General features: G+C 39.4%; 1 protein-coding gene across 10 annotated transcripts in view; it reads left to right on the plus strand.

The window, feature by feature from the left end:
* Positions 1-15879, plus strand: part of LOC135211019 (ATP-binding cassette sub-family C member 5-like) — an 818851-nt gene that overhangs the window by 781893 nt on the left and 21079 nt on the right. For all 10 annotated transcript variants that reach the window (XM_064244042.1, XM_064244046.1, XM_064244047.1 and 7 more), the window contains one exon: positions 9687-9879. In XM_064244042.1, the coding sequence (XP_064100112.1) occupies positions 9687-9879 (193 nt within the window). The remainder of the gene's footprint in view (positions 1-9686; positions 9880-15879) is intronic.

A 15879-nucleotide genomic window follows, 5' to 3' on the forward strand; every position in this document is an offset into this window, starting at 1 on the left:
ATGGGCAAGTCTGGTCTTTTTTTTCGGAACACTGCAGATTGCCCAACGAATGCACTTCGACTTTCTTGAGTTTTATGTAGATAAAACTTGAGAGACCCGACAGGGCACAGGACTCTCTCTGGCTCCTGCCCACTAACTTGTGCCATCCTTGCTTCCAAGCTCCTGGCCCAAGGACAAAACGGGTTACCATTCTTAGGCCACAACGGAAGGCTTAGAGAGCACACCGCCTTGTGTTCTCTAAAGCCAAAACTTGTGACGATGGCTTAAAATCTCATTACCCTTCTCTTTGTCGTATCTAGGGTGGTTAGAAGAAGGCCTTCCTGATCACATGCAAGAAGTTAACAGGTAGGAGAGGTTCGAATGCTTTGACATCAAGAACTTCAGACTACGTCTAAGTTCCATATTGAAAGCTTCGATCTGGACATGCACAGTCAGTCCGTCTGTACTAAAGTCAGGTGACCGACCAGTTGACCAGTCAGACGAATCAAGGACAGCAAGGCTGTACCCTGAAGACCATAAGGCACTATTCTTCGCTGAAGGATGAGTGTCTGGACTGCCTGGGCGATTCAATCTAAGCAAAACCTTGGGGGTGTATCAACGCAACCCAACGTCGTCAGCGAATCAACTCCTGACTCGAGCTTCTGGTGCCAGAGAAAGGAGCGAGGAGCAAAAAGGCGATTCAGTCCCGAAGGAAGAATGCCTGACAGTCCAACCTGGTCTCATGTACACGATCATTGGGGGGGTGTATAAACGCAACCGACTTCGTCAACAAGAAACTCAGGGCTACTATATGTCGCCTGATCTCGCACGAGTGTCTGACTCCACGAGAAAACAGGTGAGACAAAAAGTAGATGGTGAGCGAGGTTCGAGATTCCACAGAACTCAAGATCGTGAAGGGCTTTGTTGTTCGACAGACGCAAAATCCTCGGAGCCCAAAGGCCGTCAACAACCATATTTTGCGTATTCTTTAATAGTTGTGACTGCCAGCTTATCCCATTCTTCAGACGGAAATGGAAGACGGTAATCTTATTCCTGTCAACATCTCGATAGCCTGAACGTAGTCAGACTCAGAGCGGAGAGGTTATAGGTACCTTTCGAGTTAGAGTAGACCGACTCTCTCGGAAAAGGTCCTTGGAAAGTGAACTAGGAAGAATGTGACCTCTGTGAATCCAGGATCCTGAAGGCCAACATGGGCGATCAGCGTCATTGTCGCTCCCTGTGACGTCATAAATCCTCTTATTACATTTCCTAAGCGATTGAAAAAGGGGAAAAGAGACTAAATATCCATCCCCGTTCAATATCATAGGATGGCGTTTAATGGTACCGATCCCGGATCGAGAATAAGGGAGCAGAGAAGAAGAAGCCTCTTCTTCCTCAACATATCGAAGAGAAGAATGAAAGGGCGTCCCTAAAGTCTCCACAACTCTCAACTTACTTCTAAGAAAGATTCCACTCGGAAGTCAATAGTTGCTGCCGTCGATCGAGACGATTCGTACGGACTTTTGCAATCCTGTAACGAACCTCTAGAGGATCGTTACATTCTACGCCTGTTGTTATAATAGGCTTTCTCGTAAACTCGAACAGGGACCGAGAGAAGATACTTCTTAAGATATGAGAGAGCTGTGGAATATCAGAGTTGATCTGGACCACTGGTTCCCAAAACTCGTTACGAGGACTGGAGGGACTACCGAATCGCTTTTACTTCTTTCAGATTAAGATCCAGGACATCTGAAATCCTATCCAGATGTCAGGCACCTTCTTTCTATCACCTCAGGTGATAAACGCACTGAGAGATGTTCAGAATCATTCCTAGATCTTGAATAATATTTCAGTTTCCCGGTAGGAAAAAACTGTGGTCTGAATTGCAGTATATTCGGGGAAACAAACTTCTTCAGGAAGGAAATGGTCCCCAGCAAGCTCATCCATTCCCTCCCCGAGTATGCTTACTTCCCTAATAAGGCTGCGCTTTGCCTAAGCAGGAGAGCATATAAAAGTGCAATGTTGCGGTAGACTCGTAGTTCTATACCGTGCGGTAACGAGCACCGAAAGGATTAAGAGATAAACTCTGTTGAAACATAGTAAGGCAAAACGAATGCAACGTTTATTCATTCACGTAAGAAATCCCCTCAATCTTAGGCTAAAGTCCGTGATTGTAGGACAGAGATACCGTTAGTCAGTCATCCCGCAGGAGAGACGTAACCGCCAGCCCAGAGATACGGTTAGTCAGTACAATCCCGCAGGAGAGAGAGACGTAACCATACAGCGCATGACAGCGCCCGATCTGTTGACTCGGCTCGGTTGGACTGGAGGACAGACACAGCGTGACAGCAGCAGCCAGCAGCTTACGAACGTCGTCACTTAACTTTATGTCTGGGTTGCCAGCTACCCTATTCTACGAAGAAATAGGTTCGTTATTTTTTGAGCAGAAAGACTCTCAAGCTGGTATATTTAAGCGAAACAGAAAACGCTAAATATATAGATGCGTTTGTGTCGTCAGAACACTACCATACAACGGTAAAAGATAAATCGGAAACTCCTGGAAGGCTGCAGGGAGTAACGATTAAATGTCCTTAAAATAGACAATAGACCTCTCGGTTGCCATCCGAAGAGGTAACTACAGCAAGCGTATATGACTTGAAACCAACCAGAAGTAAAATAACGCAAGGCAAAATATGAAATTATATCACAAAGTTTGTTCATACGTAAACCTGACAGAAAATATATATAGCTGAATTCGGAAATACAGCTACATACATATCTGACAGGCAAGTTTCATGAACAAAACTTAAGAGAATCGAAGCAGTCAGCTCAAGCTTTCTTATGTTATTGGACATAAGCGTTCATTGACGTAGTCTACAAGTCATTTCTTGTACGAGTCTGCGAATGACGAATGAGAGCTCTTCGAATCTTGTCAATAAGAGCTTATTCGCTTACGCAATATCAAGTTAATGAGATGTTTGTCAATGAGAACTAACCCATTTACGGGACAAAGAGATATTTTGTCAATGAGGGGATACCCACTTACTTGACAAAACGAAAGTATATTGTCAATGGGGGAAAGTCACTGAATTGACAAAACGTAATCCAGGGAGTCAAGCATTTAATTTTTCCGATTCCCGTCTCAAACAAGGAAGGGGCAAGAATCCTGTTAAGAGACTGGGCTTACGGCAGGTAGAACGACGATGTTCAATTCGGCAGCGTAGTCCCACAGACTAGAAACTAACAAAATCTATCATCTGAAAAACCCTTTCAGATGGGCTAAAAAGCTTGCAAAAATTATCCTGGGAAGAGGAAGAAACTCTCCAACCAGCTTCCTCTCCCGTATCACAACTAATGCCTGCTAAAGCTTAAAATTTATTGGCAGTATGGCAAAGGAAGTCCTGTCTTGCGCTTTCCTGAAGAGCGTCCTTTTGATGAGTGCCTTTGCAAGAATCCCACTGAACGTTGCCGAGAGTCCTGACGTGCAGGACATCGAGCCTTACATAACCCGTAACTGCCTTATCGCAAAGTCTTGACTGCGGTAGTGGCAACTTAAATTTATTGGCAGAATGGCAAAGGTTGCGGTAGAGCAAACGAGATCTTCCCTTGAGCTTTCCTTAACTCCATCCACCTATGCGAAAAGCAATATTAATTGACAGAGACCTCTTGAATTCACGAAACCCGATGTCTTGCTGGGTTTCGAAGAAGAAGTTGTCTGTTCACTTTAAACTTCCTCCGAAGCACTGCCTACTTCACATTCTTTGCAGTGAGGTAGAAGGTATCACCGGAGGTAGAGGTAAAAATTCTTTAGGCCCAAATCTGAAACAAGAGCTTGAAGAGTTCAACAGAAACGTTCAGCCAGGCGACACACCTGGCGTGCGCTGGTGCCCAGCTCTGGGCTCCCACTTGTCCCTGGCGCGCTGATCTGGCGTCCACTGGAGCGCGCTCGGCGTCCACTGGCTCGCGCTTGGCGTGCACCCGCGCGCGCCTGGAGTCCTCCGAGCGTCCCAGGCGTCCGCTCTCAAAAGCTTCCTGCTACTATGACTTCTTTTACGTATTTCTCGGTGGAAAGACGGACACGAGTTCAGGCGACGTTCGCCTTCTTACTTCTCACTGAAACGCATAACGAGAGAGAGAGAGAGAGGACGTGAAGCGTCCTCTTCTATAAAGCTTCTATTTAGAGGGCGCGAGTCCTTCCGAAAGCTCCAACCCCTGCATGGGGAGGACGCTTCGAGGACGAGAAGCAATCTTTCAGGATTCGTGCACGCCACGCACTTTGGCAGTCTGGGGATTTTCATCAGAAACTGCCGAAGGCACGCCAGATCGGTGGGGGTTCCTTGTAACCCTCCTTAGGCTTTCGACATGCTCCCTCCCCGGGTCCTGGGCGGGAGTCAAGCAGAGGTCCCGGCCTAGTAGGCGAAAACGAGGCCGATCTGACGCACCCTCCACTACACAAGGGGCATCACTGCACTTCTGCACTTCACTTTTACTCTCTAAAGCAAGCACTTACGATTCTAAGTTACGCCTCGAAAGAGTATCAGAGAAAGGGCAATTCCTCTACAGACACTGCTTAGGGCCCGAAGGCAACACTGCAGGGTTAGGAGTAACAATTACAGAAGTAGCACTTCACAGCAATGAAGGAGAGCGAAGCACCTCTCGTAGACATATTCATAGCCCGTAGGCCATACTACAGGGTTAGGCAAAATAAAGTCTACAGGAAGGTTAGCAGGTTCACTACCCTGACTTTTTTGTTCTTGATTAAATTGCGTAAATACGAATCATACGTCTTCCTTACGGAATTAGACATGTTTACTGATTAATTGCGTACATACGAATCATATGTCTTCCTTACGGAATAGACAAAGTCTCACACTCCTTACATGACAAATCTCAACAAAGAAGCAAGACCCATACCCCTCGTACATACCAAGTGCGAATCTACCGAAGCTTTCGGTAGCCACACCCTATCTTTGCAGACAACCCCGTCTGAAACTAGCCTAACTAGATTCAGATATTTTATGCAAAAATGAATCAAATTCAAATCAATTTAAGATAGCGTATGCCTAGCCACAAATCCCACAAATCCAAGTAAATAAATCAAAAGACAATTAGGATACTTAGCGGCAATGAAGTTTCCAAAATCCTAAGACGGAGGTACTGAAAACAGGTGTTTTCAGCGCCAGCGACAGAAAAATTATGAATAGAAAATGGGAATGGTTCCTGATACCCGCCTCCCAGCGGCGGGAATGGGTACTAACCACCTGGCCGACCACTGCGTGTGTCGGAAGTTTTTAAAATTCTGTCGGACTTCAGAAAATACAGCTATATATATATCTGACAGGTAAGTTTCATGAACAAAAATAAATTTTTTCATCCGATTGTCGTAATGTTTGCACCGTTTTATATTAGCTGTTACATTAAGTTTTATATATGAATATGTGTGCAATTTCATGTAGAATACAACATAAAATAACTCATAGTTTTCATTTTTATCAGTTTTAAAATATTTTCATAAAAATCACGATGTGCTAAAATTTCAACCATTGGTCAACTTTAACTCGACCAAAATGGTCAAAAAATGCAATTGTAAGATAAAACTCTTACATTCTAGTAATATTCAATCATTTACCTTCATTTTGCAACAAACGGGAAGTCTCTAGTACAATATTTCTATTTATTGTGAATTTTGAAAAAACCCTTTTTTTACATCCACACGCGGTAACTCGGCCAAAAATCTCAGAAATTCTTTTGTCACTTTGTCGTAATGTTTGCACCGTTTTATATTAGCCGTTACATTAAGTTTTATATATGAAAATGTGTGCAATTTCATGTAGAATACAACCTAAAATAACTCATGGTTTTAGCTTTTATCAGTTTTGAAATATTTTCATATAAATCTCGATAAATAGAAAAAATTCGACTTCGATCAACTTTAACTGTAATTGTAAGCTAAAACACTTACATTCTAGTGATATTCAATGAATTACATTCATTATGCAACACACGGGAAGTCTCTAGCATAATATTTCTATTTATGGTGAATTTTCTAAATGAAACTTTTTTTATGTCCACACGTTACAAATTCATGCATCCTTTTGTGATATTTTCTCTGTGCTGCTTTGATCTTTTTACAATTTGTTATGTACCAAAATCATTGCAATTTAGTGTACAATACAATGAAAAAAAATTAAATCATTAGCTTTAACCGTTTTGCTCACAGTGCGATTTGTATACAATTATATATGAAAATTTTTTTTGCGCTGTCATATATTCCAATATTTATACATGATAATGATATTTGTTTTCATTTCTGATGGTTGCATACTAAACTTCAGGCAATGACAAAAAATGGAGCTAAAAATGAACTCTTAATCTTAAAAAAAACTAAGTGTGCTGTGATTTTTTTTTTTAAACTTTTTTTCTGCTTTGGCGCTAACTCCCAAACGCCGCCGGCATACGACTGACACTTGCGTAAATAGCGGCTCGGCGTTTAAGGGTTAATACTGTTTTAAGTTTGATAAGATTAAATTACATTAATAAATATAAAACCATAATTCTCTCTCTCTCTCTCTTTTACTTTTTTTGTATGATAAATAAATTATTTAAAAATTTTCAAGTATATTATTATAAACAGCAATAATAGCAATTCATTAAAGAAAATACTATAGGGAATTAGTAAGAATTTAGTTTATAAATTAATAAATTATGTAGAATTTTTAATTAATACTGTGGACCTTGTATTCGAAGGGAATAAATTATGTAGAATTTTTAATTAATACTGTGGACCTTGTATTCGCAGGGATGCGTTCCAGACCCCCGTGAATAGGTAGAATTTGCCAATACTTATAACCTCTATAAAAACTCCAAGCCCTGCCTATTTTGTTAGTTCAAACTCAAGAAAACTCCACTAAAATAATGAGTAGATGTGGTCCATTGCAAAATCCGCGAATAAGTGAGTCCAGGAATCTTGAGAATGCAAGTACAGGCTGTCCCTGGTTATCGGTGGGGGTTCCGATTAGCAAAAACTGTCATTAACCGAAACGCGGCGACTTGTGGCGCCATAATGGCACTTTTGGTGCTGTTAACCGGTTATTTGCACCATAAGCACCATTATGGCACCTCTGTTAGATATGTTATGGTGCCATAAAACCTTATGGCTCCAATAACCGGAACTCGGCTTCTTATCGCGCTATATATCACTTATTTCACGGTGCTAAACGAGCACCATAAAATCGGATCACTGATAACCAAGTCTGCCGAAAACCATTAACCGGGGACTGCCTGTACAGGGGGTCCACTGTACTTATCATCCCTCATCTTATGCTGAGAGAGGTGGAGAGAGAGGGGGGGGGGGGGGGGTAGGGTAAGCCTGTCAGAAATGTCAAGAACTTGAGAGGTGGGGTTGGATGGTCACTGTTGCTAACTTGGCAGTCAAAGGATATACTGAAAAATTCTCTCTCTCTCTCTCTCTCTCTCTCTCTTCTCTCTCTCTCTCTCTCTTTCTCTCTCTCTCTCTCTCTCTCTCAGAAAAAGATACATACTACTGCTAATGTGGGTTTTTTAACCACTTGACATTAACACATATGCACACTGTTTGTGTGTGTGTGTGTTCATAGTGTTTTGAAAATGCTAGTAAAGGTAATACATCTTTGAAATAGAAAAAACAAGCATATGATTTTCTATCAGTCACTAATAAAGAGAAATACAGTGGACCCCCATATTCACAGGGGATGCATTCCAGACCCCCCAAATAGCTAGAATCCACAGATATTTAGAACCCCTCTAAAAATGCTTAAAATTGTCTATTTTCTTCATTCAAACTCAAGAAAAACCCATTAAAATGCTTGTACCTGTTTTTTTTAATAGTTTTATCACAAAATGTGCATGGAATCATGAAACTGATAAGAAAATACAGTAATTTGTGGATATTTCTCATACAAAAATATAGCGAACACGCTAATTTCCTGTGAATGATGGGTAGATAGGGTCCATAGAGAAATCCACAAGCATGCGAGTCCGCAAATGATGAGAACGCGAATAAGGGGTATCCACTCTAGATTAACATTCCTAAGAGATTAAAGAGATAAACTCTCTCTCTCTCTCTCTCTCTCTCTCTCTCTCTTCTCTATCTCTTAATGGGTCTCTCCGTCTCTCTCTCTCTCTCTCTCTCTCTCTCTCTCTCTCTCTCTCTCTCTCTCTCTCCTCTGTTTTAGATGGAAGGGTTAGAAGTATGTAATGTATACATCTTTAAAGTGATTAATGATTAAGATGACTTTGCAGTGATATTAATAATATAATTCCAAAGATTAATACAGTCGTAGGATAATAATTTAAAGTATTTTTGATGTAGGATATTATTTAAGGTATACATTTGGTATTTGAACTTTCAAGATAGGCAGTTATAAGTGTGTTTATGGGGGTTCTAAGTATTTGCAGATTTTAACTATGCAAGAGGGGAGGGAGGACTGGTACACATGCCCTACAGATACGAGGGTGACTGTATACCGTATATAGTAATCCCTCAATCATCTGGATCACCATTATTAGGCATACTTGGACCAAGGCCCCATGGATACTTGATTTGTATGAATTTCATAAAATTTGAAAAAACTGCCTTTGATGGTTGGTAATGCTGCACAACCTAATAATATGTTAGTAACACTGCCTACAATCAAAGTGATTGAGAAAGGGTTTTTGGGGTCAGGGAGGCCTCAAGAAGTTTGCAGGGGGTGGGGGGGTGGGGGGGACTGGCAGTGGGCGTCGGATGTCTAGGCACCATCAGAGAGGAGGCGCAGTAAGGTAGTTTTAGGAACATGAGAAGAAGTTTTTTGTTAGGTGGATGGAGCTGGGAAGCTGTTTCTCTGGCTGGGAAGAGAGCTAGAGCCCAGGTAGCCATGACTTGTCAGAGCTTGTTTGGTTTCATGTTTTTATGTTAATGAGACAGGAAAGAGAGAGAGAGAGATGTAAGGAGAGAGAGGAGAGAGCGAGATATAAAGAAGAGAGAGAGAGAGAGAGAGAGAGAGAGAGAGAGAGAGAGAGAGCACTTGAAATTATAAAATATGACTAAATTTTTTATACATGCTTTACAATATACAATTTAATAAATAAAATTGATTAAATTTTTGTTAAAGAATGTATAAATAATTAAATACCACTATCATAACCATTACTGTTTTGTATGCTTCAGGATACAAACTGAATAAAAATAATTTACATTCAATATGTACATATATACTATAAATTTGAGAGACTTTTTTAATACTGTAGTATATATACTACTAGAGACCTTAATTAGACATTCTTGTAAAGTTTCTGGTATTCAAACTTATTAATTAGTTTTAAATAATCTATGTTAGCTATTTATTATTTACTCATTTATTAAAAAGTAATTGACAGTTGTAGATAAAATATTCACTATTCAAACAAATATTTGCAAATCTTGAAAATTGTAAGCATACTCTGTATTTCTCAATAAGTCAGATTAAATGGTATATTCGAGTAAAAAGCAGGCATTCTTAGCTATATTTGAAAATTAAAATTTCTTATATTTTAAACTTTATTTAGTAACTTACTAATAATTTTAACATCAATATCAAGGAATGATCCTGTTTTATGAGGGTCACACACACACACATATGTATGTATATATGTATATATAATATATACACATATATCTGTACATACCTATATATGTACTTTTTTTACAGGTATAATCTTGATCCCTTTGACAATCACTCAGATGAAAAAATTTGGTCAGCACTGGAACAAACTCACATGAAGGAACGGATTTCAAACTTGGATTTAAAACTGAATGCACCTGTAATTGAAAATGGAGAAAACTTTTCTGTGGGTGAAAGGCAGCTATTATGCATGGCAAGGGCTTTGCTCAGGAACAGCAAGGTTTGTATTATGTAACATAGATTGTGATTGTACCAGGGCAGTAATTATCATTGTTGCATTTTGTTGATTTGGAATTATGTCCAGTTTTTTATTACAAGTGTTTCATAAGAAATCTATTGTTCCCTTTTGTCTGCATACTGTTAGTTCATTATTTAATACAGAATTCTTAGTCTGAATTACTTATGTTGGTAACAGACTAAAGATTCCATTATCAGCCAGCTAGTTATTTTTCCCCAGATTGAAATATTTTTTGTATATAAAACTAATACTTATAGACAACCTTTATGCTTTGGACAGTAGTTGGTTTCCATATAAATATTTAGCAAAAAGATGACCTTGCTAACTTAAAGAAATAGGTATGTTATGTATGGTATGGTATAATAACTGCAAGATTAATGTTGCCTCAGATAGGAACGAGAATAACTTGAAGATTCCTCAACTTATACCTAAAGAAAGTATGTACTCAAGACGCAAATCCTATACTGCATGTCAGAAAAGGCAAGACTCTACTTCATGATGCTTTAAAGCAGTATTGTAGCCTCCCTTAAATTAGAAAATCAATTTTTTAACTTGGTTAACATACCTAGAGCTTGGACTTCTTGAAAATTTATTTCGATGAGAGCAAAACTCTCATCTTGATCTGATCAAAAAGGAATACTTAATATCTTTTCAAAGTTAGTAGGTTATAATGCTGACAGAGACAAACTATTTAATAGCTTTTCAGTTAGAGGCTTCCAATGCTCATAGAAATATTGTGATGATTTGAGGAGTTAATGAATACAGTGTTGGCAGTAGAGTTTAATAAAAATGATGGCAAAAATGTACCTTTTTAGATTGAAGACAGGACATAGGAAGGACTGAAGTTTGTCATTCCTTGCCATATTGAAAAAGGTTGAATGGAGCAAGGATCCAAAGAATCATCTAGACAACCCAGAGGCTGGACATTAATGATAAAGTACTATAGTAATAGGAAAACAAGATGCACACTGACCCAGTCAATAACTCCTGTATAAAGTAGAATGAAATATGGAATTTAGGCCAAAGGCCAAGCGCTGAGTAATTCATGCCCTGCTCTGATACGAACAGCTTGCCAAGACAAGAATTTTGCTATCTGAAGTAGCCGGCTTATATTGAGATATTGAGACTTGGGAGGTTCAGTTTCAAGGAAATTACATAGCATTCTCTCATGCCAGTATTCTTGAAGTGATGTTTCCTTTTGTAATCATCATGGCCTTTTAAGTCTTGATATATTTGTTTCTTTTAGCTTCAGTTGTAGATGTTGATGGTGCAGTTTTTTTCTTCATTGCTGGACTTTTATTGGTGTGCTACTTTTAAAGGTAAATCTGGTATATTGGTCAACAATTTATTTGGGAAGCCATTATTAATGCGTAACTTTGGTGCCATCTTGATCCAGATGGTGGTATTGGTGAACTTCCATTATAGATTAGTGAGTTGTGATCAAAGAACAAAGGTTTCTATCACAATATTGGTCTGGGTATGCACAGAGTTTTTGAGACAAAGACCCAGGTTCTTTGGTTTATTGTAAAATATAGTGCCATTTTCCACCCGAGTCTGCTGCATCCAGATATCCAAAAAAGAGAAGACATCAGCTGCACTTCACTTACAGGTAAAATTAAATCCAGAGCTGTCCTCAAAGGATGTATGTAGGGTTTCTATATCTGCATAATAATTGTATTAGGTTGCAGAGGGGCTCTGCTGGAGACCCTCTCCTTAACAGTGTGTATATAGAACTCAGCAGATAAAATTTTAGAAACATCGGTAAAGAGGCTCTCAACATCTAATACAGTACAGGTTTACAAGCCTCCATCCAAAATTCTAAAAACCAAAAAGCTCCACAATCAAATTTTGTCTGTGGTGGGTAAAGTGTCATCACAAGGAATTAAGGTTATTAAATGTAATGCCATCTATAGTCCCATTTAGTGTGAAAATTTGTTTACAATATATATATACTCTTGAATCATGTGACTTTTCAGAACTAAAATTTTAACCTGTTCATTGCATTTGCATCTTCCAAAATGTTTTGCAGCCTGCGCATTATTAATTTCTTCAGCCACAGCTGCAACCTTAAATTTAGTGGTATACTTTTCTTACACTTTCTTCTCCATTGCATGAAGGCCAAACAGAAATTTTATTTATTTTCATTTATGGAAATGACCACAGAAAATTAGCAAATTTTAAGCAAGTCAACTGTAATGCAACTCACAGTGAACATGTGAACCACTGTTTCTTGATGTTAGTTATGATAGCTAACATTGACATATGGCTGTTTCTCAATTTGCTTGTTCATATCAATACTTTCTGCTATTTTTTCCAGTGTTTTGCATATAGTTGTAAGTTTTTGTTATACAAAACAGTTATGAATTCTTAGGCAAGCCACATGTTTGGTGAGTAAGGTTGAATCGTATAAAGATTTGCATAGGGGGCTAGTGCCCTATTATCTCCTCTATTGATGGTGTTCATTCTATTGATTGTGCTGTACATGGGTTTACAGTAGCACACTCGGCACAGCTGTCAACCAGACACATTCCAGGATGAGGGATATATGACATACAAGTTCGGTCAGTAGGGTTAGTGTACAATAACAGTGTCCAGGAATAAAATTTCTTTTTGGCTACATGAAGTGATTAAGCATGCCTACTCCTCCTCCTCATCAGCATCTACTTCTGATACTGTGCATACAAGAGTACATGACATTAGAGGATTAAGCTGTAATTACCAGTTGATCCACAACTCAAGTAGAGAATAATTTGTGGCTCTTGCTGGCAGCTTTAGGAGTTTCAGTGTCTGAATGGGCACTCCCTTAACTCTCTTAATAGCAAAAACACCAATTTAGTGCCTTGGTTACACTACCCTCCTCCAGAGGATTTTGATTCTTTGGAACATTGATCAAGGTAGCAAGCACTTATACTTCCTTTCATGGAACTAAAACACAGTTCTTATTAGTCTTTCAGAACTTAAACACAGTTCTTGTTAGTCTTTCAAGAGTCTCAGGATCCAAGATAGATATTCCTGTGTGATTGCAACAACATGATAGTGCCTTGGTTAGTGTCCTTTAATCTACTTGGGGCAGGGCAAGTAGACAAGCAGACAGAAGTATATTCAGTACAGTGGCCAACCAGACATCACAAGCAAGATGAAATCAGGAGATAAGGACAGTTGATCTTGTCACCTGGACTTCTGGAATTCGTTCAGCCTCCAAAGAAGCTTGATCGTAGTCCTTCTTTTCTTGCTTTCTTGAAGTTGCCTGCTCATTCTACATGTTTCGAAGGTGATCAGTGAGGTGGCTCATTCTCCTTTTATGGTCTTGTGGCACCAATGACAGTATGACACATATGTTGCCTCCATAAACTGGGCTTTATACCCAATGCCAACAACTCATTCATTAGCTTTGAATTGCCTGAGAAATGGTGTCCAATGGCCATTTCTTTGACTAGGGAGATGATCATACGAATGCGTACCGCAACTTCCTTGATGGCATCAGTGAGTTTTGGGCAAAATCTCTCTAAGCCAGGGTCATCGGTCAGGAAGAACCTATTGGTCAAGTACTAGGATGGAATGTAATCGTTCACATCACATTCATCTCCTTTTATTTTTGGATATTGCCCATAGGTCCTAGGACTCTTTTCCTTGGATCCAGTGATGGATGCTCAACAAGTCATGTAGTTCACCCAGCTCCTAAGGGATAGGTTGTATCTCACGTAAGGTGTGCGGCTGCGAGGATTTTTGTGTGAGACTGTCATCCTCCCTTTCTCCTATCTTTTTTCCACTTCCAGTGGACAGAGGAACAGTGAACGAGCTGTCACATGCTGGACTGGCATACATGCAGGTGATGACTGAGTATCTTATTTATAATGCAGTTTTATTTGGATTAGTAGTATAGATGCAAATCTCTCTCTCTCTCTCTCTCTCTCTCTCTCTCTCTCTCTCTCTCTCTCTCTCTCTCTCTCTCTCTCTCTCTCTCTCTAGCAAGGAGAGAGAGTGACTGGCTTCGAGCAAGCCAGTTGGTTATTCTTAGATTTGTAGTCTCCGACACCGTGTGTTCATCCAAACCTTTTTGAATCAGGATATTATTTTCCCCAATTCGAAATGCCAGAAGTCTGACATTTGAACATATTGTTCAATAGATCAGAGGTATGGTTTCCTTCCTTGGCTCTTTCATGAGAAAGTACCCAGGTGAGCCGAACTACCAGTCAGTTCAGAGATTTACTTAGATTCTCCCTTTAAAAGTAAGTCTCCCTTATGTAAAGACTGAATGTTTGTATTTGTGTAGGAACAAATGACAAATTTTTAAGTGATTTGTATTTTTCCTAGCATACAAACCTGAGGTCTTTACATAAATGGCCCACCTTTCTCCACCCCTCATTCTTTTAACTGGCCCAAAAGTTAAGCTGTACAGATTTAAGCAAACTCAGACTAGTTGAGCGGTATTTCCGGCCTTACCTTCAGTAAGTTTTACCATAATCACTTGCAAAATGTTTAACAGCCAGATTTCCAGCTAACTGAAAGATAATTCCCATATATAGTTAGTATATCTTAGTTTTACCAGACCACTGAGCTGATTAACAGCTCTCCTATGGCTGGCCCGAAGGATTAGATATATTTTTATGTGACTAGGAACCAGTTGGTTACCTAGCAACGGGACCTACAGCTTATTGTGGGATCCAAACCACATTGTATTGAGAAATGAATGTCTATCACCAGAAATAAATTCCTCTGGTTCCGTGTTGGCAGAGCCAAGAATCGAACTTCGGACCACCGGAATGGTAGCCAAGCACGAAATGCACTTGGCCATCGTGGAACGTTCCCATATATAAAGGTGGAGGGTTTGTATGTTAGGAAAAATATAAATTACTTAAAAATTTGTCATTTTGTAAAAAGCTAACTGGGAAATAATATGCAGTTATTGGTAGTTTAGCTTTGTAATCGACTCTTACATTAAGGATAGCTTTGTGTAATCTAACAAAAATGCTTCTCTTACTATGTAAGAATAACCAGCTGGATGGCTCAAAGTCAGTTTTACGTCTACTACTAATCCAAATAAAACTGTATTATAGATAGGATACTCCATCATCTAGATCACCTGCATGCACGTCGGTCCACAGGAAGAGGAACAGTATGCTATGAAATCATATTTTGGGAGAAAATTTTAAGGATCGTGTGATATATCGAATGATACAGGAGTATATATAGAAATTGTGGTTCTTTTTTATTGTTTATATTTTAGTTTTACAGAATGTTTTTGTTGGGAAACAGTGCTTGTGTAATTACAGAGCAAGCTTCAGTTCTGAAATCCCAAAAAATGGATCAGGTGTTGAGAATGAATGTAATGGTGCCTGCACAGGGAAAGCCTTGTAGTTCCTGCAGAAAGTATGTATGTTGACATATGGAGACTAATGTTGGTTGTTAAAAATTTAAGGGCTGATGAGGTCAGTTATTTTTTAACCAAGGTTGTATGTTAGGGTCAGTTTCTAGTGATGGCTGCATAGGGTTTCCGTAAGAGCTTTGACAGTATCATATGTATGTGCGGAATTGATATTTCCCCAATGCCCATGGGAGTCTGAGGGTATTCCTAGTGGCATAAATTTTGTCCATGGCCTTGTTGATGTCACACCAAATCTCCATAGCTTGTTTCAGTTTTGGCTTTCCTGGGTATGCCTTGGTTCTACTTCAGACCCTTGTCGGTGTCCTTCATCTTGTTTGGTATAAGTGAAGTTCCAGTAAAGGGTGCTGCAGTTGTTGAGGATTTCAGTCAGAATGGGTTGGAGGGCATCCCTGAACCTGATTCTTCCTTAGTCTTTAAAGAATTTGGTTGATTTCATAAAAGACTTCTACCTCTCAATGTTTGGGAAGAAGTGTGGGTGTTGAGGATGAAGTTAAAGAGTTGTTTCCGTTTTCATCATATTAAGTCATATTGATAAATTCATTCCTCTGTTGCTTGATCCTTAGGCTCCTGCTTATGAGTGGGTTTGTGTACATTGG

Source organism: Macrobrachium nipponense, chromosome 4, assembly GCF_015104395.2.
Source record: "Macrobrachium nipponense isolate FS-2020 chromosome 4, ASM1510439v2, whole genome shotgun sequence".
NCBI lineage: Eukaryota > Metazoa > Arthropoda > Malacostraca > Decapoda > Palaemonidae > Macrobrachium > Macrobrachium nipponense.